The sequence below is a fragment of the Notothenia rossii genome (genome assembly GCF_949606895.1).
Source record: "Notothenia rossii genome assembly, chromosome: 8".
In the NCBI taxonomy this organism is placed as follows: Eukaryota; Metazoa; Chordata; class Actinopteri; order Perciformes; family Nototheniidae; genus Notothenia; species Notothenia rossii.
Window position 1 is genome coordinate 36497783 of NC_136906.1, and position 25084 is coordinate 36522866.

General features: G+C 38.5%; 2 protein-coding genes across 2 annotated transcripts in view; one reads left to right on the forward strand and one right to left on the reverse strand.

The window, feature by feature from the left end:
* Positions 1–914: 914 nt before the first annotated feature.
* On the reverse strand, positions 915–4648 carry LOC307014552 (uncharacterized protein). Its single transcript, XM_079642529.1, has 2 exons — positions 2654–4648; positions 915–2311 (listed from the first exon to the last, which is right to left on the reverse strand). Exons 1-2 carry the CDS (start codon positions 4064–4066, stop codon positions 1805–1807), a joined length of 1920 nt encoding a protein of 639 aa, XP_079498655.1. The 5' UTR covers positions 4067–4648; the 3' UTR covers positions 915–1804.
* A 6040-nt stretch (positions 4649–10688) lies between these two features.
* Positions 10689–25084, forward strand: part of LOC307016798 (uncharacterized protein) — a 28694-nt gene continuing 14298 nt past the window's right edge. The window contains exons 1-4 of the mRNA XM_079646125.1: positions 10689–10965; positions 11234–11298; positions 11614–11681; positions 11925–11968. Of these exons, the coding sequence (XP_079502251.1) occupies positions 10727–10965; positions 11234–11298; positions 11614–11681; positions 11925–11968 (416 nt within the window). The 5' untranslated portion in view covers positions 10689–10726. The remainder of the gene's footprint in view (positions 10966–11233; positions 11299–11613; positions 11682–11924; positions 11969–25084) is intronic.

A 25084-nucleotide genomic window follows, 5' to 3' on the forward strand; every position in this document is an offset into this window, starting at 1 on the left:
AGTATAATCGGTACGCCTGAAACTCATCCAGTGAGAAACGTTCCGCAGGGCAAAAATAAGTGCGAAATAAAATGCGTAATTTCTTTTAACGCGTTAATGTTTGTGTAATTAATTAATCTTAATTAACGCGTTAAAGTCCCGGCCCTAATAACTATATATATATATATATGTCTACTAAAGTATTCATAATACAGTCTATTATGCTGTCTCTCGGACAAAGCCATTTTCATACATAAATGGCGGTTTGTTTTGCCAATAAATATCTCATTGTTTTCTGCAAAACCCAATACAATAAAAGTGGCGAACAAAGTGGTGACTTTTTTCTAACAAAAGCCGGAAAGAGTTTTGTCACTCCACATCATTCTACAATTTACGGTACATTCCATGTCCATTGATGTCAATTGATGATAATTATAATTATAATTTATATTTTCTTCAAAAATATCATATTTTGCCTTTTATTGGAAAGCATGTTATAATATCCCACAAACATTATGTGCATCCTATGCTTAATTTAGCTTGAAATGCGTCAGGATGTTCTTAAATTTACAGTTTTTGCTATGTCCGTTTTTCAGTTGAGGGTGTCTTGGTTTCAAAATAATGAATAAAAACCATTAAAGTAAATAAAAACTATTATTCATTTATTTCAAAAGTCTAAATACTAAAGAATAATCATATTTTTTTAATGGATTTCCTCCTTTAAATAATTGAAATATCTTAATATATGAATGTCCACAAAAGTTCTGTCAACTATGTTACTAACAGAACTCCCCCCTTTAACTCAAAAAAGGTTTGTCCCAATACCATCTCACCAGCATCACTTGATGCCATGTTCCTCTTTGGCTGACATTTTGAACACACTGTGGTGAGTGTCCTCTAATTTTTTACAATATTCTATGTATAATAGCCAGTGTTGGGCAAGTTACTTTTAAAAAGTAACTGGTTACTTTACTAGTTACTGCTCTGAAAAAGTAACTAGTTACGTTACAAGTTACTAAATTATAAAAGTAACTATAACTAGTTACTTTACTTTACTTTAAATAATAAAAACAAATTTAAAAAGGTTTTGTGTTTTTTTCTGTGTCACAGTGAGAGAAAAGACAACCTGCTATCATTGTAGCAACTATCATAATGAAATGTAGTGGTACAATAAAGACAAAATAGATGTTTGGAAATTTTGACAGGCATCTTTATTGTAGCCTCAACTTTCTAATACATTCTTATAGTAGTTTAAAGTTAACAATACAATTTTTGCAATGTGCAAGTAAAACAACTGCACTCTTTTGGCAGTGTAACAACAATTGAACAACAACACTCTTTTGGCAGTGTAACAAAAAAATAAATAAACTGTCAGACTGGCATTACAAAAAAAAATCAATTGAAGACATCTTCAACATTGGCAGATAAACTATGTTCAGTCTCATCACAAATAACAGTAAATAACAAATAAGGATAAATGAACAGTATATAAAATAATTTACCTCACATCTGGCCATTTAGCATAAACAAAATCAATATTGTTGGATAAACTTATGAAAAAAGTGCTTTCAGCCTTTCAAGTAAAGATACCGGTACAGATACCCTGAGATGCTTTTCAGTAAGACTGCAATGTCTATGCAATGCAATGCATAACACTAGGTATTCAACCAAAACATAAGTAGGCTAACACAATACACCAAGAGTCCTTCAGTCTCTTTAGACCAGCAGAAGGTAGTGTTAAATATTTGTTATCGCTCTATCTACCCCTCTCAAAATAAACATATCAGCATTCCCAGAAAACATCCATCCATTAAAGTCTTCCTTCCTAGCGCTCAAGCCAATGATTGTACCTCAAAAGGAGAAGCCTCTCAAACTTTTGATCTGATAGCCTGTTCCTCTTCGGAGACAGAATCAGGCTCCCCAGGCTAAAGAGTCTTTCTACTGGGGCACTGGATGGAGTGGCTGCATTATATCTAAGAGATATCTTCTTTATCAAAGGAAATTGATTGAGACTTTCTAAACCTGTTGCTCCTGATTTGAGGTAATCAGCTACTTCCGTTTCAGCTGAGGATTCCTCATCCTCTGAGAAGGAAAAGAACTCTGCCTCTTTGGCAGACCCTGCGCTGTGCTGTGGTGTTGGGTTGGGTGCACTTGTACCTGGTTGCTGCTCCTGCTCCAGGATCCGTTTGCGGCATTCTGCGAGCAGACTTGCCTTGGCCTGGTCTTTCCTCTCCTGGTCACGCAACCAACGTAGCTTGAACTTGGGTAGTGTCACAGCAGCCAGGATAGCATCTTCACTTGCAAGAACCGTTGTAAATCTTGTTTTGATTGACTGAAATGATGTATAAGAGTGCAAAAGACAAAAAAATCATTTGAGTTGTACATAATGAGCAGTTTTTTTTTTTTTAACAATTGCATTATACATTATATGCCTAGTTTCATAATGAGCATTTTTTTTAGGGACACAGAATGTGTAGGCCTAACCTACTGTATATGGTGTACAACATGTACATTGCACACTTTACAGCTAAAATGCTTTGCAGGTTTATTGTTTCACACATACAGTACATATCAATCACACTGTCACACAGCCTATGCACACATGAGTGACGTTTATAAAATGCAAAGCAAGAGGCTGATTGATTAAATTGATTAAATAAATCACAGTTCTTACCTGCACAATTGCATCTGGTAGGCCAACAAGGATTTGTAGTCCATTCTTCTTTTCCAGAGTCTTGGACATCAATGTTTCCAGTGCGGGTAAGAGTGTGCCATAATAACAATTCTCTTCTCCCTGAAGAATGTCCAGTGCCACTGTAAGTGGATGCATGACGGTACAGTACTCTCTGAGAAACTGAAGTTCCCTTTCACTGAGACATTTCATCTGGAGTTTGGAGCAGATGGTGTTCAACTCCACCACTGGTATCCCAGAAATTCGAGCCAGGGCATCATAAAATGAATTCCACCTAGTTGTGCAAGGTACTAGCAGCTTCTTCTCAATAATCTCGTCCACGAGCTCCGAGACCTGTGGTGACCGACTGGCCTTGTTCCACAACCCTGCACACTTTGTCGTAGCATTTCTGTAGACTGTCTTTGTTTCAGGTGTTGAGAGCAACCACTTATCCACATCAGTGCATGAGATGAGATTTAGTGTGTGTGATGCACATCTCTGATGTGGGGGTAAGGTGATCACATCTAGATCTTCATCATTAGCAGCTAAATCCAGCAATACATCCCCTATGTTTGTAAAGGTCACCTCATCATCCTCTGCATCCACATCTTCATCCTCCTCTTGTTTTTGGAACATTCTGAAGGCCTTGACAAAGTTAGAGCCATTATCTGTGACTGTTGCTGTAATTTTTTGTGATATGCCATGAGATGAGTGAATGTTATCTAGCTCAGTTGCAATACTTTCATATGTATGCCGACCTTTGAATCTTCTGCAAGCCAGGGCTGCTTTTCCACGTTGCATACTCTGTGGGTTTATCCAGTGTGCAGTTACACCAAGAAAACTTTTGTTATGTGCAGTCCATATATCTGCAGTGGTAGAGAGGTATTCTAAATCTTTAAAAGTATTTTTGACCTCATCTTCCATTTTAGCATATTCAGTGTCCAGGTATTTGGAAAATGTCTTTCTGCACTGTATCCCTGCTTTCACTGTCACTGGAATTTTGCCAACTAGTTCTCTGAAGGCGACTGACTCAACAGTTGACAGGGGCAGCATTTCTTCAACAACATACCTGGCTATTAATTTGTTTAGTTGCCTCTGGGTGATGACATGCTGTGGCAATTTGAAATCGATTTTTGCCTGTTTTGCCTGTGGAGGTGCTCCATCTGTGTCACTGGAGGTAGAGGCGGTAGTGGGATCATCATCTTTGGCGACTAGTTTAATAGTCCCATGCACTTTTGTTAGGTGTTTCATGAGGTTGGCATTGCTGGTACATGAGGAAGCCAGCGTTTTGTGTCCTGCACACAGTTTACATTTGACACTTATATTTTTTTCATCTTTTTTTCCTATAAAGGTAAAATAATGCTTATATTTCCAACCTGCGAAACTTCTGCTGTTGGTCTCGTCGTTATTTTCCATGCTGTATTTTCGCTCTTGTGTTGTTTTTGAGTTTGTGTGCTGCTGTACGTTGTCGCGTGTGTGTGTGTGTGTGTGTGTGTGTGACTGTGTTTATTTCCCTATAGGCAAGAAGACCCGCCCATGTCTGTTTCTGATTGGCTTAGCCTGAAACTTTAACCTATGTCAACCAATCATCGCTCATTTTCAACGCATTGGTTCATAGTGTGCACCATAGACATCTAAAAGAATAGATGTAGCTTCTACCGCTACTGCCACTGGCGCTGACGCGACCAAGCAGTAGAAGCTAAGTCTATTATTTTAGATGTCTATGGTGACAGTCCCGTCTTTCACTCATGATGACTATTTACCACTGACACTCTTGACAGGCAGCAGACAGGCTCCGCTGCAACGCTCTGCGCAGCAGGGAGAAACCGTCCATTTGGACCACAGATAGTAACGAGTAACGAGCCCCTTAGCACCACAGTAACAATAACGGCGTTACTGAATGGGAAAGGTAACGCGTTACGTTATTATTTACGGAAAAAAGTAGTTCCGTTACGTAACGCCGTTACAAGTAACGCGTTACTCCCAACACTGATAATAGCACATTGTCAATGAGTATTTTAATTGACCATCAACAATGTTACATACATTGTTATGGTTTAAAGTTGTTTAATGATTTTAATTCAATGATATGTTCAAATGTGATGTTAACCTGTTCAAGAAAATGACATGTGGTCATCCAGGCAAGGCCTACCATTGAAATGATGGGTCAAAATAGGGAAATTGTCAACTAGGTTACCTGTCAACTGAGTTACCTCAGTACTGGGTAACTCAGTTGACAGGTAACCTAGTTGACAATTTGTATGACATGTAGACGTCATTACACAGCATTATCATTCTACAGATGTCTCAACACACTTTTTTATCCAATTATTTAAAATAGATGTCAGCAGCTGAGAAACAGCGGATATACAGGGCTCGTTGAGATGCTGATCCTGCAAGAAGGGCAGCATATTTAGAGAAGCAGAGAGAGGCATGGCACAGGTTCAGATCAGAAGGGAAGGTGAAAACAGTGGCAGAGATGAGTGACAGAGATAAAAGAAGCAAGAGGGCCTATTGGAGGAAGGCACAGCAGAGAAGCAGAGAAAGACAACACAGGCTTGACAACTTAGCTACACCACCAGACAGTCCAGACGGCCAAGTTGAAGTTGTCCATCAACCTCAGGAAACAAGGTAGAGATTTATGATAGCAAGACAGAAACACGTTTATGTTTTCAACAGGAAAAAAAGTAGAAGGTTTCCATTAATATGCTGTATACACAGCACATTATCTGTAACGTAATTTATTTTGTTTATTTCAGACAGAAAAAAGCTGGAAGAAAAAAGGTCAGGAGAGAACACTCAAAATTACACAGAGAAATACAAAAACTGAAACATTTGCTCGGGAAACAAAAAAAAACAACAGACAAACTACGCAAAAGACTCAAAAGACGCTGCGCGGTCTCAGAGTCCCCGGCATCAAAAACAAGGCGACTGCTACACAATGTCCCTGTTTCTGGCGAAGTGCGGAGATCATTGCTTGTTCATCATGCCCTCATGGCCAACATCAAGGACGCCTTTGCCACCACCAAAAGGAGAACACACAGGCAGGCAATGTCACAAATTCTAACTGGGAAGATCCTTAAAAAGTATGGATTACAAAAAGAAGTTCGTACAGCACTACACATCTCCAGAAAGAGGAACAAGAATCCTGCTGAAGGCAATATAAAGTACCGAAGCCTATGCTTCCGAATTCAAGACAGCGTCATTGCTTACCTGACGAGAGATGAAAGCAGCCGATTGACAGCAGGCAAAGCACAAACAATCACCAGGCGGAAGATAAAGAAACAGAAGAGGTTTTTAAATTATACCCTGAGAAACCTCCACAGGAGATTTCTCACTGAACATCTTAATTACAATCTCTCGTACTCCTTGTTCTGTCGTATGCGTCCCTTCTGGGTGGTTAACCCAACACTTGCAGACAGACAAACCTGTCTTTGCAAGGTTCATGAGAATCTTTCCTTTCTGGCTGAAAAGCTTCACACTCTTAAGTTAATTAGGAGCGTGGACATGGAAGACCTGACAACATCAATAAGCTGCAATCCAAATTCAAAGGACTGCATGTACAACTAGTGTCCCCACTGCAAAAGACAGGAGTTTGCCATAGCAGCAGAAGTTAACCTTCAGGCAAATGTCGAACTCACTCAGTGGTCAACTGAAACAGTCATCAGAGAAAAGAAAAACAAAGATGGTAAAAAGGACAAGGTCCCCATGAAAATCACTGTGAAGAAGAAAAAGGACATAGTGTTGGCGGATCTGCTGGAGATGTTTCAAGGCCAATTGAGACATTTCAAACGGCATACATTTAACATTAAAAGCCAGTTCACCCACTACCGTGAATTAAGAAAAAGCATGACCAACCAAGAATGCTTGATTCATGTGGATTTTTCGGAGAATTACTCATGTAAGCTTGCAGCAGAAATCCAGGCAATGCACTTTGCCCCAAACCAGAAGCAAGCAACGCTCCACACAGGAATCCTTCATGTTGGTGGGACAGCAGAGCACATGTGCTTTGGCACAATTTCGGCATCAAAGGAGAAAGGCCCATCTGCCATTTGGGCACATTTTTCCCCCATCCTGGATGAAGTGAAGGCCTCGTATCCTTCTGTCGAGGTGGTGCATTTCTTCAGTGACGGTCCATGCACGCAATACAGACAGAAGGGAAACGTCTTCCTCTTTAGCACAGAGCTGATGAACCGTGGTTTCAAAAGGGGGACATGGTACTTTTTGGAGGCAAGCCATGGGAAGGGTGCTCCAGATGGAGTGGGAGGCCTCCTGAAGCGAACGGCTGACAGGCTTATTAGCCAAGGTCATGACATCCCTTCAGCAGAACATCTCTACAGTGCTTTGGTCAACAGCGGAACAGTTAGGGTGTTCTACATCGGAGAGAATCTGGTGGATGAAGCAATTAACAAGATGCCAAGTCATCTGCCAGCAGTGCCCTCAACTATGCGTATCCACCAGGTGGTCACAAGGGCACCAGGAGAGATCTTGTATCGAGATGTAAGTTGCCCTTGCACCGCTAGACAAAGTCATGAGTGTCGCTGTGATGACACTCATACTTTTAGTTTTGAGGTTCAGCAAATAACCCCTTCGCTGCCTCAAGCACCTAAAAGCAACAGCAGGTAAAGGTAAAGTGCATGCACGTTGCCGGTGTCAACCGGTTCTTCTGGCCACTGAGAGAGGATGTGCTTTTGTAGCCTTCTGAGGACATTTTGAGAGTGATTCCTCCTCCAAAGTCAGTGACCTCACGCCACGTGGAGATTGACAAAGACATCTGGTCTAGTTTCTAAAAGGTCTAACTGAATGTTGCAATTGAATGAGTTCTGTTGAATATTAATGTTACTGTACAATTCTTTAATATTTCGTTTTTAGGTAAGGCTTCACTTGGACCCCTGTGCTGGTTTGAACCCATTACAAAACCATTACTTTAAAAACTGTTCTTTATTTGTTCCTCTACTGTGGGTTTGATCTTTGTCTGACTTACAAGTCACTTTCGATAAAACCGTCAAATTTCGCAATGTAAATGTAAACTAGACTTTTCTGTAGGTATTTAATTAGAAATGAATTCTGAATGTCTGAATTAGAAGAACTTGTTCCAACCCTTCACCGGTTACTGATCAGAGGGAATGTTTAATTTGCACTGTGTGATGTTTTGTTTTGCTTGTTAGTACATTTCAAATGTAATGTATTTTGTATGAATTTGGTGTTTCATAATTGAATTAATTGAATGTTTCAATTGAATTTTGCACTTCTTCCTTGAAATAAACATAGTGCTGATGTTTAATAATGTGTCCAGTCAACTATGTTATTTGCGTCAAATGTGTGACTTTCATTGTCAACTATGTTGCACCTCATTTTTTCAAATTTAAAATATCTAAAATAGTGCTTCTGATATCCTTTATAGCATAATGTACATCTACACAGGTTGGAGTTTTACGTGACATCTCTTAAAACTATCAAAAATGACCTGTATGGTAGTTTTATAATAGAAAATATCACTATCCTTAATGACAGTGCTGAACATATCACATGAAAAAACAAAACTTTAATACAATTATTTTTGAATCTTTTAAAAATCTTTGGATATATATGGTAGAATAGACTCAAGAGCCTTTCAAATTGGATTTTACTTGAAGTGCAGGACTTAATCAAATGATTGTAATGACATCAAGTTTGTCCGTAACATAGTTGACAAACTGAGTAGTGAAAACATCCTTTCCCTTCAAATAAAAAAAAAAAAAAAAGGTTTAAGCTTTGCAACTAGTTACACTGAGGAATATACTAACTTGAACGACTGATTGTTCTATTGAGAAAGGACACTTTTTTTTTTCCAGTTTTGTTGATGTGAAATGTACCCTAAATTATAGAATGACTAGGTGTTTTTTAGAACATTACATTTAATGCATGTGCCTGTTCCATTGAAAAGTTTGACTGTTGGTTCTTTTAAATAACAATATTTTGATTTTTAAAAATAAATAATATTTTATTATGATTATATATGAGGCCATATAATGGACATTCATAGTGTCAATTAAAATATGAATTGCTACAAATAGTTAGATAAAGTGAATGTGGACCCTCTGTATACTGTTAATTAGATATCCTAACTTGGTTAGCCTGCTGAATAAATGATCCGGTACATTTACTCGGTAGCATATTTTGTCAGTCTGTACAATCAGTTGAATTTAATTGATTTTCCGATTCATTTTTTTGGGAAGTATTATATTATAATATATATTGTTAAAAGAAAGAAATAAGCAATACTTTGTTTCCCAACTGTTTATAACTGTCTTTCTATCAGAAAAAGTAAGTATGTCCTTCCTACTCCCTCTTTCCCTCTCACTTCCTCAGTGTGGGAAGATGTTGGAGCTGAAATCAAGGCACACGGCCCGTATGAAGGATTTCCGGCAGAAAGCAAAAGACTGGGCCAAAAAAATACACCGGTCGAGAAATCAATCGAAGATATTCGATAATTCTGCCCTGGTGGTAATAAACATTTTATTTTATTTTGGTCAGTCATTGAAGGTTACTGTCCCACAACATTAGAGAAATATTAATTGAATCTATATTGTACAGGGAAGGAACAACTTTTGAAATGTCATTCAATTATGTGTCAAGATTTCATTAACCCAAATGCATTTGCAATATTTCAATAATTAGCTAGTATAAATATAAAAAATGATACATTGACTTTAGCCCTGTCAACATTGTTTGCCATTCATCCCCACCCCCCAAAGCAATTTTAGACTAAATGTTCTGACTCACCAACCAACATCAAAGAACTAGTAGCGACGTATGGTATCCTCACGTTGCCTACGTTTAAGCCAGAAGGTCAAACACCACACAGATTAAAATGTACTGCCAACTCTCACTTACACTCTGCACCTGCATAAGAGGATTCTACTCTCCATAACAGCAGTAGGCAGAAGTATGTCTTCCTCATTTCAAAAGGGACAATAAAATACATAAGGCTCTAGAAATAAAGGCAATGTTTGTGATACACTCTTTAAAACATTTTCACAACACTCTTCACTCAGCTTCATGTTGGGAATATCTGAGTAATAGAACGACCAGATGAGATAACAAATTCAAAGACTTTGTGTGAGCCTTTGGACTGTAGTAGTTAGTTTTCCTCAAGTCCGTTTTTCTTCTTGTGCACAGATTTCCTTAAGCTAGCTTATTTTGCAGACAGCTCTGCTGCCAATTCAACATGTTGAATCATCAGCAAAGGTTGTTGGGAATGGCAAAAAATGCCAATGATGCGGGACACACCACAAAAACATGGCCGACGGCCAATGCGGTGTGGTTAAGAGGTGTCTCCTTTGGTTCACTTGTAATGTGGTAGAGTGAATATAACTTCATGGCAGATGCTAATGAATGGCAAAACAGAACAGGAACAAAATTGTCTCTTTCGAAAATAGTAGTGGTGTTTTATTCTGATGATTCTCTCTGATTAAGACACACTATAGAGAGTGGACTGCCAACTCTCTTTTTTTAAAGTCTTGCCTTTTTAACAATGCCTGGAAAATCTATCTCTGTCTGTATCTATTTGTGTGATGTTTGTCTATATGTTTTTCTTTGTTTTTAAGGTCGAAAAACTGAAGGCCCTTGGGTACTTTCCTCTCCTCTTCTGGGGGAAGTACCACAATAAAAAATAAGAAGTGGACGGCCCAGCTCCAGTGCCCCTTCGAGCTGCCACTGGTAGCCCATGCGGTCCTGGAAAAAATGGTTTGCCTTTTTGAAGGCTTTTTAGAAGGTAGTTCACAGCACATTCATGATTCTTTATTAAGTTTAATCCTGTATTATGTACCTATCCAGATGGATCAGATAGAAATGTCAGTCAGATAATATTTTAGACAACCTAAATTGGTTTTGGGCAATTCATTTATTCCTTTTTCTTTGTTAAACTTTAATATTTTTTGGTTAATCATTTTTCAACCCTGCACTACATCTTTAATGTATTGTTTGTCTGCTTTGTTTAACTTCAAAGCATGGGATCCTGAGACAGAGGGTCTAGGGCAGCATGAACGGACTGGAGAAGAAGATGACCAGACAGAACAGGGGGAGGGAGGTGAAATGGATGAGACTGAGGGAACTACTGAGATGCAGGAGATGGAGACAGAAGGGGACATAGAGACACAGACAGACAGATTAGCGAGTGAAGGACTGGAGAGAGGAGAGCTGGAGGGACAGAAGGACTCAGAGGAAGAGTTTGGACCGGTGGTGGCAGGAGAGATGGAGGCAGGCAAGGAGAAAGAACAGGTGGTGGAAGTGGAGAAAGAAGAGTTTGAGGCAGAGAAAAAAGCAATCGACAGGTAGGTATCAATATAGAATATATGATGTAGAACAATGAGGGAAATCTTGACTCTATACAATATGAGATACAGAAAGGTTAAAAAAAAAGTGCCAGTGTAAAAAAAAAAGTAGCACCACCAACTGGCCTCTAAGCCAGAAGATTTTTCACTCTTTGCTTTTCCAACTTTTTCGTAAAATGTAAGTGTTCTCGCAAGTACTTCCCTGGTTTGCAAAGCACACACCACATGACTATTGCAATTAACACTTGTTTTTTGTTTCTCTTTATAGAAAGAGAGCTGTTAAAATATCAGCAAAAAAGAAGCGAGGCAAGAAAAAACAAAACAAGGAGGAAGGTATGAAAAAAAATACAGGCATTACAGATTTGTAATAAAAAAAAAATACAACTTTTGACATAATAGTAGTTCTTTTGATTCCTAAAAAAAGCTTTGTGGCACATGGAGATAATCTGTGGTTCACTATGTGGTCATTTGTGGTACCCAAGAGGTGCATTATGTCATATATAAAGTATGGGGAAATTATGACATGCATTTGTTTGAGGCCTTACAAATGGTGTTTTTCAATTTGAAAACCCAACTTAAAAGTTTGCAAGACCATACATGATATCAAGTTTTGGATTATGGACAATTTAATTTCATGTTTCTTTACAGTGTGTGAATATCACAGCAAACTGGACGCGTTTCCAGTGCAATCTGTGTCAAAGACACGTGAAAGTAAGGTTAGTAGCTATATTGTTTGCATGAAGTACACAACAGGTATGGACCTTCAACACAACAAACATAATAGTTTTCAAATTGTTGAATTTTGTCAGAAATTCAACAATTACATGTTGAGCTGTTCTCTGGGAGATTTTACATTAATCCAAACATTTACCATTTTAAAATCCTGGGGGATGAAATGCAAATGAATTATAAATTAAAATAATTAATATTTAGTTTTTTTCCTCTCTTCTGTTTCAAAGGGCTGTAAAGAAGTGCTGGTCCATTGGCTGCCCTGCCCTGCATGGTAAATTCAGATTTCTTGTTTAACTCAATTGTCAATAAATTGACAGTTCGGCCTAATTAATAATGGAGTGTAATGGGTACACCTGTATGTTTGTATACCTTATGTATGCCATGTGATCTTTGTAGTGTATCTGTGACTCTGGTTGTTCTATATGTATACCTGTGTTTATGTGTATTCTCTCGACTGCCCAAGGCAAATCTCTCCCAAGGGAGACAATAAATCTCTATCTATCTATTTAAGAAATCAGTTTTGCCATGAATTGTGAGTTATTTAAGTTCATCTAATAAGCACCTGCACCATTTTAAGTTCAGAAATCCAAGAAATCAGGGTTGCTTTGTAATTATAGACTGAGAGAACTTAAAGAGGACATAGTCTGTTAATTTCCAGGTTCATTAGTATTACGTTTTTCCTGCTTAAATGTTCAAAAAGCTCTTTATTGTTCTCATACTGCCTGTGCTGCTGCACCTCTTTTCACCCTCTGTCTGTGCACTTTCAACTGTACACAATACAACACAAAAGATGCCCTTTGCTGCTAAGAAAATAAGTTCAGAAAGCTCTGAATCCAGTGGAACACTGTTAGAGTCAAAAGTAACTCTCAATGTATTTCAGACAGAGTATGCGAATTCGGTCTGATCAGAACAAAGAAAGCACCTTTTGCTATACCTAGTAAAAAGTGTTGATTAAGATAGTCTGCACACACTCCCTTACTGTCACACTTTCCTCTTCCTATGGCTGTCAGGCCTTTTGCTGTCTAGGCAGTGTGTGTGTGTGTATGTGTGTGTATGTGTGTGTGTGTGTGTGTGTGTGTGTGTGTGTGTGTGTGTGTGTGTGTGTGTGTGTGTGTGTGGGTGTGTGTGGGTGTGTGTGTGTGTGTGTGTGTGTGTGTGGGTGTGTGTGTGTGTGGGTGACTGTGTGAGCCTGGCCCTGCCCCCTCCTCCCCCCTTCCTGCCATCTTATCACTAGACAGAGGGGAAAGTTCCTGACCCTGACCAGCTATGGTTGTCCCTATAAGTTAATTTCTTAATTGATATCAATAGCAATGAGGAAAAAAAACTGCCTACAAAGTTGGGTTGTTGTCTTCGGGTCAAATCTGACAGATTTACTAGTTTTATCAATCATAACTTGTATCAATCACGACTGTATTGAACAATATGGTGAGTGCCTTGCTAACACTGTAAATGATGAAACAGATGTTTATAAACAAATACTTTTATTTTGATTTCAAATATATTTATATATGATTTATTTATGAGATTTTTTAAATGAACTAGTTCGTCAACAGAACTTCATAATTTACAACACAACAACAAACATTTAGGACACTGTCATGTTTATATTCATGTGCGATTCCCAGGATGGTGGCCAGGTCTTTTTGCTGAAAGAAAAACAAGGCAAAAAAAAAACAGTGAGACATTTTTTTTCAATTTCTGAAATATGTTGAGTATACAAAATCCTTTCAAATGTATTCTCAACCCTAAGAAGGGCCATACACATAACGGTCCTTTTTTCAAATCCTGGATGCTAGGCCTGTCGGTCGGGCCTTTAGTGCCTACTCTTGTTCCGACTTTCCAAGGAAACTGAGGGTGATCCTTATGCTGCTAAGCTTCCAACCACCGAAAAGTATTCAGCGTGAGTAGTAATAATGATGCCGCATTCGTCTCAATAGTATGTATAAAAGATTGACGGGTCACACCTCCCCCAATTATGCAAATGAGCTAAGTCCCGCCTCCCCTTTGTTCGAAGTGTGAGATCCCAAGTAGGTGTGATATCCCAAGTAGGTGTGAGATCCGTCGATAGGAGGGGGGTGATGTGTATTCAGAGGTGTGAAAAGCCCCCACTGTTGCGCCTTATGGTGCATAATAAAAACATTAAAAAAAATAAAAAAAATAAAAAAATGCTGTTTCAATCACATTAGTATGCATACAAAGTGACAGGTGGGCCGGCCCTCTGTTTGTTTGTGTGTGTGTGTGTGTGTGTGTGTGTGTGTGTGTGTGTGTGTGTGTGTGTGTGTGTGTGTTTGGGTGTGGGTGTGGGGACCTTCACTCCTGAGCTATTGGTGCCTGGCTTAACACCCCATGGCCCTGCAGTCGGCCAGAGGCTGTAAAAGTCCTGGAAAGCAGTCAGGCAGGGAGGGGGGTTTGAGAGATGACTGTATGTGTATTAGAGAGCCTGAGGAGACACTTCAGCCCATGCCTGACTTTTTATCTGTGCACTTTCAACTGTACTCAATACAACACAAAAAAATGCCCTGTGCTGCTAAGAAATACGTTCAGAAAGCTCTGACTCCAGTGGAACACTGTTAGAGTCAAAAGTAACTCTCAATGTATTTCAGACAGAGTATGCGAATTCGGTCTGATCAGAACAAAGAAAGCACCTTTGCTATACCTAGTCAAAAGTGTTGATTAAGTTAGTCTGCACACACTCCCTTACTGTCACACTTTCCTCTTCCTATGGTTGTAAGGCCTTTTGCTTTCTCGGCAGTGTGTGTGTGTGTGTGTGTGTGTGTGTGTGTGTGTGTGTGTGTGTGTGTGTGTGTGTGTGTGTATGTATGTCCGCCTAAGCCATTAAAAAGAAACCGAATTCCACGTTTTACAAATGAACAGACACAAATGCAGACGTGACTACTTGGCAGTTGATTAAAGCAGATTTGTCTTTTTTCATCTCTCAAAGGTTTGGGTCCTGTTCAACACTGGGTACAGAAATATATTCAATATACAGTCATTTGTACGTAAAGATTTTTTAAGTTGTAAGCAGTTAGAAATATACATTTGATTGCATTTAAAGTGGCTGTAGACAACTTATCATAATGAAGTAGTTGATTGCACAAATTTGTAATGGATGTAGAATAAAGACGACATTAGCATTTTAATTGGCTCCCTATAAGACTCGCTTTCTTTATGAAATTATGTCTGGCTCTGAGTAGTGTTCTCCCTTTCACAATAAAAAGCCCAAACACAATACTTTCTGAATCACTGCAGGAAGTAATGTGCTAAAATGCAAATACAAATAGCTTACAGTAGCTCCCAATTAGTTGAACAATTGGAAAACCGCAAGGACTGTGGAAACACCTACTGGCAAAGGATTGCGGATGCAAATTATGCAAAGAGGAAGAAAAAACATTCTATCTAAAGCTAGATAACACAATCTGCATATTGACAGTATGAGTACAACAAAAACAGTATCCATGTTGATGCAAACGACGATGTTCAGTAAACGATCAATCAAAATCGAAGGATCCAATGTATTTTTAAATGGAGCAGAAATAGAACTAGTCTCCCAGTGCAAGTATCTTGAACAGGGATTGTCATATTGGACCCGCACTTGACTTTTAAGAAACATATCCAGAAAGCATCCAATACCATTAAATTCAACTTGCAGCATTTTAAACAAATTAGACCTTTTCTTAACTGTCAATGCTGCAAAGTCACACCTCCACTGTATGATTCTATCCCACATTGAATACTGTTTTACAAACTGGTCGTTTGCTTGTGCCACACACCTGAAACCCATAGAACAGCTGTTCAAGAGAGCTATCCAGGTGTTTGACAGAAAGCCACAGTCATACCACCACTGTACCATCCTTGAAAATCACAATTTCTTGAGTTTTTGACAATTTTAAGTCTTTTTAAAAGTATGTGTTTTTTTTAGAAATAATATTTACATGGGCTGGCCCCCCTCCCCTTGGGGGAATTCATCCACAGAAAACACACTGGACGCAGCACTAGGTCAGAAACCAGAGGAGACTGTGAAGTCCACCACAGACGGACCACCTTTGGACAAAATGTCCTCTCCATTAAAGGCAGCTCATTGTGGAATAGCCCCCCAACTGAGATACGGGATTGTCCCACTCTCAATAGTTTTAAAGGTCAACTTAAAGAATTGTTGAGCAACAAACAGACGTGTAATCACCGCTAAATACAGATGTAGCGATTCATTTCAGACAGTTTGAAACGCGAGGACCGTGATTGGTACGTGATCTGCCCTCGCTCAAGGGAAAACCTCCAGCTTGACTTGAGACTGCCCCCGTGATAGATAAATGTAATTTATAATGAAGCCAGCTGCAATGGATCATTGATCCACCAGGGGGTGCAGTGGAGTTCCACAATGAAGCTCATGTGAAATAAAGTCAGATACAGTACGCTGGATGTACAGCAGAACTTTGTTAAGATCCATATCTCACGGATATCATACTCTGTGCTAAATAAGAAACATGTAATCATTTAAAAAACATCAACATGTTGTTATTTAACAAAATAATGTTGTTTAGTCGAAAAAAACGAACAGGAGGAAATGCAGCCCGGCTCTCGATTTGTAATCCTAGTTTAATCATCATCTTCACCACGATCATTTATGTTTATGTTTGCCGAATTGACATGAAATCACTGACACATATGAATATACTGTATTCAACTTCATTAAAACGTTATTAACGTGCCTAAACTCAGTAATTCACGAAAAATATTTATATTTTAATGGAGCCTCGTCGGCAGATCAGGATCCCAAAGCGTAGCGGAGGGATCCTGATCTGCATGACGGGTGCTATTTTCCCCATAAGGAACAAGTCGCTGCAAATTATCCCGCTTATTACATGGCCACATTCTCAACAAAGTAACGACATGACTCCCAGTATTAATTGAAATGCTTTTATGGATTTAGAAAATGTTTTTATTGATTTAAAAAATAGTTGTATGTATTGATTTAAATTGACATGCATCCGCTAAGAAAAATAGTCCGTTGTTACCGTTTTTTAAACATTCTGAATGAAACGGCAGCTCTCAGCTGTGTATTTGCACAGCTAATGGCCCATCAACCACAGCTCTTTCCCCGCCTCCCCCCCTGATCTTTCTTCTCCAGCAGCTAAATTAACTGTAGACTGTATGTGACAAGCTTACAGTTAGTGACGTAACAACACCATAAAAGCTGGTGGGTTGAAAGCAATACGGGAGGTAAAAATAACTACAATAATTGTGATTTATTTATTGTGGCTTTTTCTGTTTTTATGTATAAAATGTTATGTAATTCAGGCTTATACAGATGGAGCGATTCATTTCGGACAGTTTGAAACGCGAGGGCCGTGATTGGTACGTGATCTGCCCTCGCTCAAGGGAAAACCTCCAGCTTGACTTGAGACCGCCCCCGTGATAGATAAATGTATTTATAATGAAGCCAGCTGCAATGGATCATTGATCCACCAGGAGGTGCAGTGAGGTTCCACACTGGAGCTCATGTGAAATAAAGTCAGATACAGTACGCTGGATGTACAGCGGAACTTTGTTAAGATCCATATGTCACGGATATCATACTCTGTGCTAAATAAGAGACATGTAATCATTCACAAAACATCAACATGTTGTTATTTAACAAAATAATTTTGTTATTCGAAAAAAACGAACGGGAGGAAATGCAGCCCGGCTCTCGATTTTTAATCCTAATTTAATCATCATCTTCACCACGATCATTTATGTTTATGTTTGCCGAATTGACATGAAATCACTGACACATATGAATATACTGTATTCAACTTCATTAAAACGTTATTAACGTGCCTAAACTCAGTAATTCACCAAAAATATGTATATTTTAATGGAGTTTCGTCGGTCGATCAGGATCCCAAAGTGTAGCGGAGGGATCCTCATCTGGATGAAGGGTGTTATTTTCCCCATAAAGAACAAGTCGCTGCAAATTATCTCGCTTATTACATGGCCACATTCTCAACAAAGTAACGACATGACTCCCAATATTAATTGAAATGCTTTTATGGATTTAGAAAATGTTTTTATTGATTTAAAAAATAGTTGTATGTATTGATTTAAATTCACATGCATCCGCTAAGAAAAATAGTCCGTTGTTACCGTTTTTTAAACATTCTGAATGAAACGGCAGCTCTCAGCTGTGTATTTACACAACTAATGGCCCATCAACCACAGCTCTCTCCCCCCTCCCCCCCTGATCTTTCTTCTCCAGCAGCTAAATTAACAGTAGGTTACTCTGAGTGACCATAGACTGTATGTGACAAGCTTACAGTTAGTGACGTAACAACACCATAAAAGCTGGAGGGTTGAAAGCAATACGGGAGGTAAAAATAACTACAATAATTGTGACTTATTTATTGTGGCTTTTATGTTTTTAGGTTCTAACATTTTATGTCATTCAGGCTTATAGTTCACCCTTCTCTAAAAGCCTTCAACAATGACAATATTCATTGTAATTTAATAAATCCTTCCAACACACATTGTAAAAAATAGCCTACTGTAAGTTAAGAAATCATTTCAATATGTACATCTTCTGATGTAACAACAATAACATTATAAATAGTAACATAGCTGAACATGGTATTGCACATTTAGCTTTGAGTGTTACTGACCTGAGATGTTTTTATTACATGAATTAAGGTGACTGAGGCTTTTTAACATACAGAGATGCAAACTCATCAGGTATGAAAAAGGTGACAAGGATCCGAGCCCCCGGCTCCCCCACCCCACGGAATGACAGAGGATTTCAGCAGTCAGAACAACTAAAGCAGCAGTGTTAATAATAACAGAAACGCCAAAGAGTCACATCTAATAGAAATATATAAAAGCATTTATTTCAAATTGTGTAGCAGTCAGTTTATAATTTTGGCAGCACTGTTGAGCATTTTGAAAATGTATTTTCAGGCCTCTGTGCAAGGCTTAAGTCTTTTTATCTTTATAGCCACATGGTGTAAAGTAACTAAGTTCATAAACTCAACAAGTACTATACTTGGGCACAATTTTGAGATACTTGTACTTTATTTAAGTATTTCAATGTTTTGCTACTTTGTTCTTCTACTCCACTACAGTTCAGAGGTACATGGTGTACTTTGACTCCACTACATGTATTTAATACCTTTAGTTACTTCACAGATCTGGATTAATTAAGTGAAATATAATCAAGTGTTAAATCAGACTTTAGTTCCACCTGGAGTAAATCCACAAGCTACCCTGCAGTATACAAAGTCATTCAAACTAGCTGCACCTTTAGCAGCTTTGAGAACGCTTTCATGATCAATCATTATAAAACATATCATATCTATTGTTCTGAAATGGACCAATCTGCACAATGACTACTTTTACTGTCGCTACTTTCACTATATTTTGATGATAATACTTTTCTACTTTTACTTGAGGAACATTTTGAATGCAGGACTTTTACTGTAACAGAGTATTCCTACACTCTGGGACTTCTACTTTTACTCAAGTACAAGATCTGAGTACTTATAATGTTACTCTAGTACAAGATCTGAGTACTTCTACTTTTACTCAAGTACAAGGTCTGTGTGCTTCTACTTTTACTCAAGTACAAGATCTGAGTACTTCTACTTTTACTCAAGTACAATATATATATACTGATACCACCTCTGTTTATAGCCTATGAAAAAAACTATTACAAATAGAAAGCTAAAGCTAACGTTAGCAGATAGTGACAATGTATGCTAGCTAGCTAGCTCAACGATTCCTTAAATAATATTGCCACAGAAAAACTTTTCAGTTCACATCACGCTCTGCCGCTCCGACACGGAGCTCTGCTCTGAACACCTGAACGGCCCATTCTAACAGCTGTTCACCAGCGGTCCAGTCTGTGCCACAGTGACTCTGGACGCGCAGTTAATATTAACGAACGCACCCGTAGGTAATGTAGCTGAAGCTAGACCATCATCTCGGAGCAGCAGAGCCTTATTATACATCCACCATGAGCAGAGCCGACAGGCAGGAAGACTCTAGCACACAGCTCGCACTTCATTATAATATATAAAAAAGAACACCCTGGCGTGTCATGATAACAGCTCACGGCCGCAGATTACTCCGGGTCCCAAACCCCCATAACCCAAAAATATTTTTATTGCAGATCTACATGAATCACACAAACGACCTCTTTTAGATTCAAAACGGCGAATTTCGCCGAAAGGTGACAAGTTTGCATCACTGAACATAGACAGAGCACAACTGAAACATAACATCTGAAACGATAAAACAACATAATACACTTGTGGGGATGCAGCTTGGGATGTGAGGAGTGAGGGACACGGCTTAGAACGGGCGTGTCGCCTGGCAGGACAGGAGAGTGTGTGCACCAGTCTGCCTTGATCTATGAATTCATGTCCGTGACACTCACTGCTGCCCACAGCTGTTTTATAGAAGGAAAACCTCCTTCACTTCATGAAAGTGTTTTAACCACACACACCTCTACACATACATGACGGGTGTTATTTTCCCCATAAGGAACAAGTCGCTGCAAATTATCCTGCTTATTACATGGTCACATTCTCAACAAAGTAACGACATGACTCCCCATATTAATTTAAATGCTTTTATGGATTTAAAAAATGTATTTATTGATTTAAAAAATAGTTGTATTGATTTAAAAAATAGTTGTATGTATTGATTTAAATTGACATGCATCCGCTAAGAAAAATAGTCCGTTGTTACCGTTTTTTAAACAGTCTGAATGAAACGGCAGCTCTCAGCTGTGTATTTACACAACTAATGGCCCATCAACCACAGCTCTCTCCCCCCCTCCCCCCTGATCTTTCTTCTCCAGCAGCTAAATTAACTGTAGGTTACTCTGAGTGACAAGCTTACAGTTAGACACAACACTGTCATTGCAAGTGACCCTCAGTTAGTTGACTTTTATGTTCAACTGCTAAATTCGTTACTGATAAAAAAGGGCTTCTACTGTACCTAATTACCTTAACACTAGAACCGCCAGAGGTTTTTGTATAGGCCTACCTAAACCTGTCAAATCCCGCTATTAGAATGCAATTTTTAACAACATAGGGTGCTACATAACACACTTTCAGGAAAAGTCACGGACTGGGAGACTTTAATATTTTATTTAAAAAAAGTTACATTGCACATACACAACACACATCACACAAATTGACCCGATTGGCAGTTCTAGTGTTAAATAAACTCACTAATTAATGAAACCAGTTCAGTTACGCATTATTCTTATTCTTATCATTCTTTATGAGCGCTGAAGTAGTCTTAAAATCAGATCTGTTTTTTAAATGAAATCTGACGGCAGGCAGTTAGCTCTGATCACCTATGATAAATGCGCCACACCTAATCTGGCCATTCAGCCACAGAGGTCCCTCTATACAAATCAAACTGTAGACGGTGTGAAAGCACCTATTGTTTTAAATAATGGTCGGAATGTGACCTGTGAGCCTTCTGAATTACCGTGGGACAGCACATTCTAAACTAAAATGTTCAATCAATAAAGTAACATCTTATCTTATCTTGTCTTAATAATATCTTCATATTAATAATAATAATAAATCATACAGTATGTGTCCGAAAGGGAGCAGGAGGAAGCAAACACAAAAATATACAAAAAATATACTGCATATTAAAGCAAACGATTGTAAAGGTAAAAGTATGAGCATAACAAATAAAGAAGTGTAATGTAAACATTTACATTATTATTATGATTATTTAAGACTATATATTATTGAATTACAAGATTAGATATACTTTAGTTGATCTAAAATATTGATGTGTTCAAATGCTCTTCAAAACACAACTGAAAGTCCATGAAACTTGTCTTTCTGTATTTGTGAATGAAGCGCAGTAGTATAAGTATCTGCAGTTAAATATTTATCTGAACAAGACACTTATACTTTACATAAACCTGCCAGGATTAATTTAGTCAGAAAAACAGATTGTTTGTAGTCAATCAATCAATGTTTATTTATATAGCCCAATATCACAAATGTTACATTTGTCTCAGTGGACTTCACAGTTTGTACAGAATATCAGTATGACAATACGACACCCTCTGTCCTTAGACCCTCACATCGTACAAGGAAAAACTTCCAGAGAAAACCCCACAGTTTAAAGGGAAAAATGGGAGAAACCTCAGGGAGAGCAACAGAGGAGGGATCTCTCTCCCAGGACGGACAGACGTGCAATAGATGCCGTGTGTAAATTGAAAAGATAATACATTTGCAACATAGGTAGTCCAAATGTTTTGAAATGCATGTGTGTATAATAAGAAGATGAATCCACGAGGATATCCATCCAGGACTTATGATCCAGGACCGCAGCCACGACTCAAGATCCAGGACTCGCAATCCATGACACAGGACCGCAGGATCATCCATGACTCCGGATCCCGGCGTATATAGACACCAAAAAGACATTTGGGGAAGCTGGGTTAATCGGAACATGAGAGTACACAGGTATAGACAGAGAGAAGGAAGAAGTAAGATGTCCCCCGACAAACTAAGCCTATATCAGCAAAACTAGGGGCTGAATCTAATCAGCCCTAACTATAAGCTTTATCAAAAAGGAAGGTCTTAAGCGCACTCTTAAAAACGGATAGGGTGTCTGCCGTCCGAACACAAACTGGAAGCTGATTCCACAAAAGTGGAGCTTGATAAGAAAAGGCTCTGGCTCCCATTGTACTTTTAGAGACTCTAGGAACAACCAACAACCCTGCATTCTTGGAACGCAATGCCCTAGTAGGACAATAGGGTATAATGAGTTCTTTAAGGTAAGATGGCGCCTGCCCATTAAGGGCTTTGTAGGCGAGAAGAAGAATTTTAAATTCTATCCTGTGTTCTATAGGGAGCCAGTGTAAGGCAGCCAGAACAGGAGTAATGTGGTCCCTTTTCCTAACTCTGGTTAGTACACGAGCTGCAGCATTTTGAATCAGCTGAAGCGACTTGACTGACTTCTTGGTACACCCTGATAATAAGGAGTTACAATAATCCAGCATTGAAGTAACAAATGCATGGACTAGTTTCTCTGCATCGTTTTGAGGCAAGATATGCCTGATTTTTGCAATGTTACGTAGATGGAAGTAGGCGGTCCTTGAAATGGATTTTATGTGGGTGTTAAAGGATAAATCCTGATCAAATATAACACCAAGATTCCTTACAGTCTCACTGGAGGCCAAATTAATGCCATCCATAGTTAATATATCTTTAGATAATTTGTTTCGTAGATTCTTCGGGCCAAGTACAATAACTTCAGTTTTGGTCGTGTTTAACATCAAAAAATTTAAGGTCATCCACGTTTTTAAGTCCTTGAGGCAGTCTTGAATTTTATTTAGATGATTAATTTCATCAGGCTTGATTGATAAATATAGTTGAGTATCATCCGCATAACAATGAAAGTTTACAGAATGATTCCTTATAATATTGCCTAACGGAAGCATATATAGGGTGAACAAAATAGGTCCAAGCACTGAGCCCTGTGGCACTCCATGGCTAACTTTGGTTTGCATGGAAGATTCATCGTTGACACGTACAAACTGAGAGCGTTCAGATAGATAAGACCTAAACCAGCCTAAAGCAGTTCCCTGTATGCCAACTAAGTGCTCTAGTCTTTGCAATAGGATATCATGGTCGATAGTATCAAATGCAGCACTAAGATCGAGCAAGACAAGAATAGAGACAAGTCCCTTGTCAGAGGCTATTAGAATGTCATTTGTGACTTTAACCAGAGCTGTCTCTGTGCTATGTTGTGTTCTAAAGCCAGACTGAAAATCTTCAAATAAATCATAGTTTCTTAAGTAATCACACAGCTGTTTTGCGACTGCTTTCTCAATAATTTTTGAGAGGAACGGAAGATTAGAAATAGGTCTATAGTTGGCTAAAACCTCTGGATCGAGGTTGTGCTTTTTAAGAAGCGGTTTTATCACTGCTACTTTGAATAATTTTGGAACATAGCCTGATAATAAAGACATATTCATAATATTTAATAAAGAAGTGCTAATTAATGGAAAAACTTCTTTTAACAGCTTAGTTGGAATCGGGTCTAAGATACACGTTGATGGTTTAGAAGAGAGAATCATTGAATTTAATTGTTCAAGGTTTATGGCTGAAAAGCATTCTAGTTTACTATCTAGTGTAATATTATTAGAACTTACGTTTCCGGGAGCTGTTGATAACACTATACTGGTCAAAGGCAAGAGGTCATTGATTTTGTTTCTAAGAGTAACAATTTTATCGTTAAAAAAGCACATAAAATCATTACTACTGAGTGCTATGGGAATAGAAGGCTCAGTCGAGCTGTGGCTCTCTGTCAGCCTGGCTACAGTGCTGAAAAGAAATCTTGCATTATTCTTATTCTCATCTATTAATGAAGAGTAGTATGCTGCTCTCGCTTTACGCAGTGCTTTCTTATATTCATTGAGAGTAATATGCCAAATTAAACGAGATTCTTCAAGTTTAGTGGAACGCCATATCCTTTCAAGTTGTCTCGACTTTTGCTTTATTTTGCGGGTTTCGGCATTATGCCATGGGGCTAATCTATGTTGTTTTATTTTCTTCTTTTTCAAAGGAGCAACAGAGTCTAATTTTATTCGCAGCGCATCTGTAGCACTATCAACAACATGATCAATTTGGGGTGGTGTACATTTTGTATAAGTTTCCTCCCCTACATGCAGACATGCTATCGAGTTAAGTATTGGTGGAATCTCTTCCTTAAATTTGGCTATAGCACTAACAGATAGGTTTCTGCTGCAGGAGCTTTTGGCTAATGCTTTGTAGTCTAGTAACAGTACTTCAAAAGTTACTAAGAAATGGTCGGATAAAGCAGGATTATGCGGTTCGACTAATAGTTGCTCAATTTCAATACCATAAGTCAGAACAAGGTCAAGAGTGTGATTATAGCAGTGGGTTGGTTTATTTACACTCTGACAGAAACCAACAGAATCTAATATAGAGTTAAATGCAACAGTAAGGCTATTTTTATCATCGTCAACATGAATATTAAAGTCACCTACGATAATTACTTTATCTGTTTTAAGTACCAAAGCTGATAAAAACTCAGAGAATTCTGATAAGAATTCTGAATAAGGACCTGGTGCACGGTACACTGTAACAAATAAGATTGGCTGCAAAGTTTTCCAGGTCGGATGCGTAAGACTGAAAATGAGGCTTTCAAAGGAGGTATAATTTAATTTTTGTTTAGTATTGATAAGTAAACTTGAGTCAAAGATTGCTGCAACTCCACCTACTCGGCCCGTGCCTCGGGCAATATGAGTATTGATATGGCTGGGTGGAGTGGCCTCATTTATGCTGACATATTCTTCATGTCTCAACCAAGTTTCAGTGAGACAGCATATATCAATATTATAATCTGATAT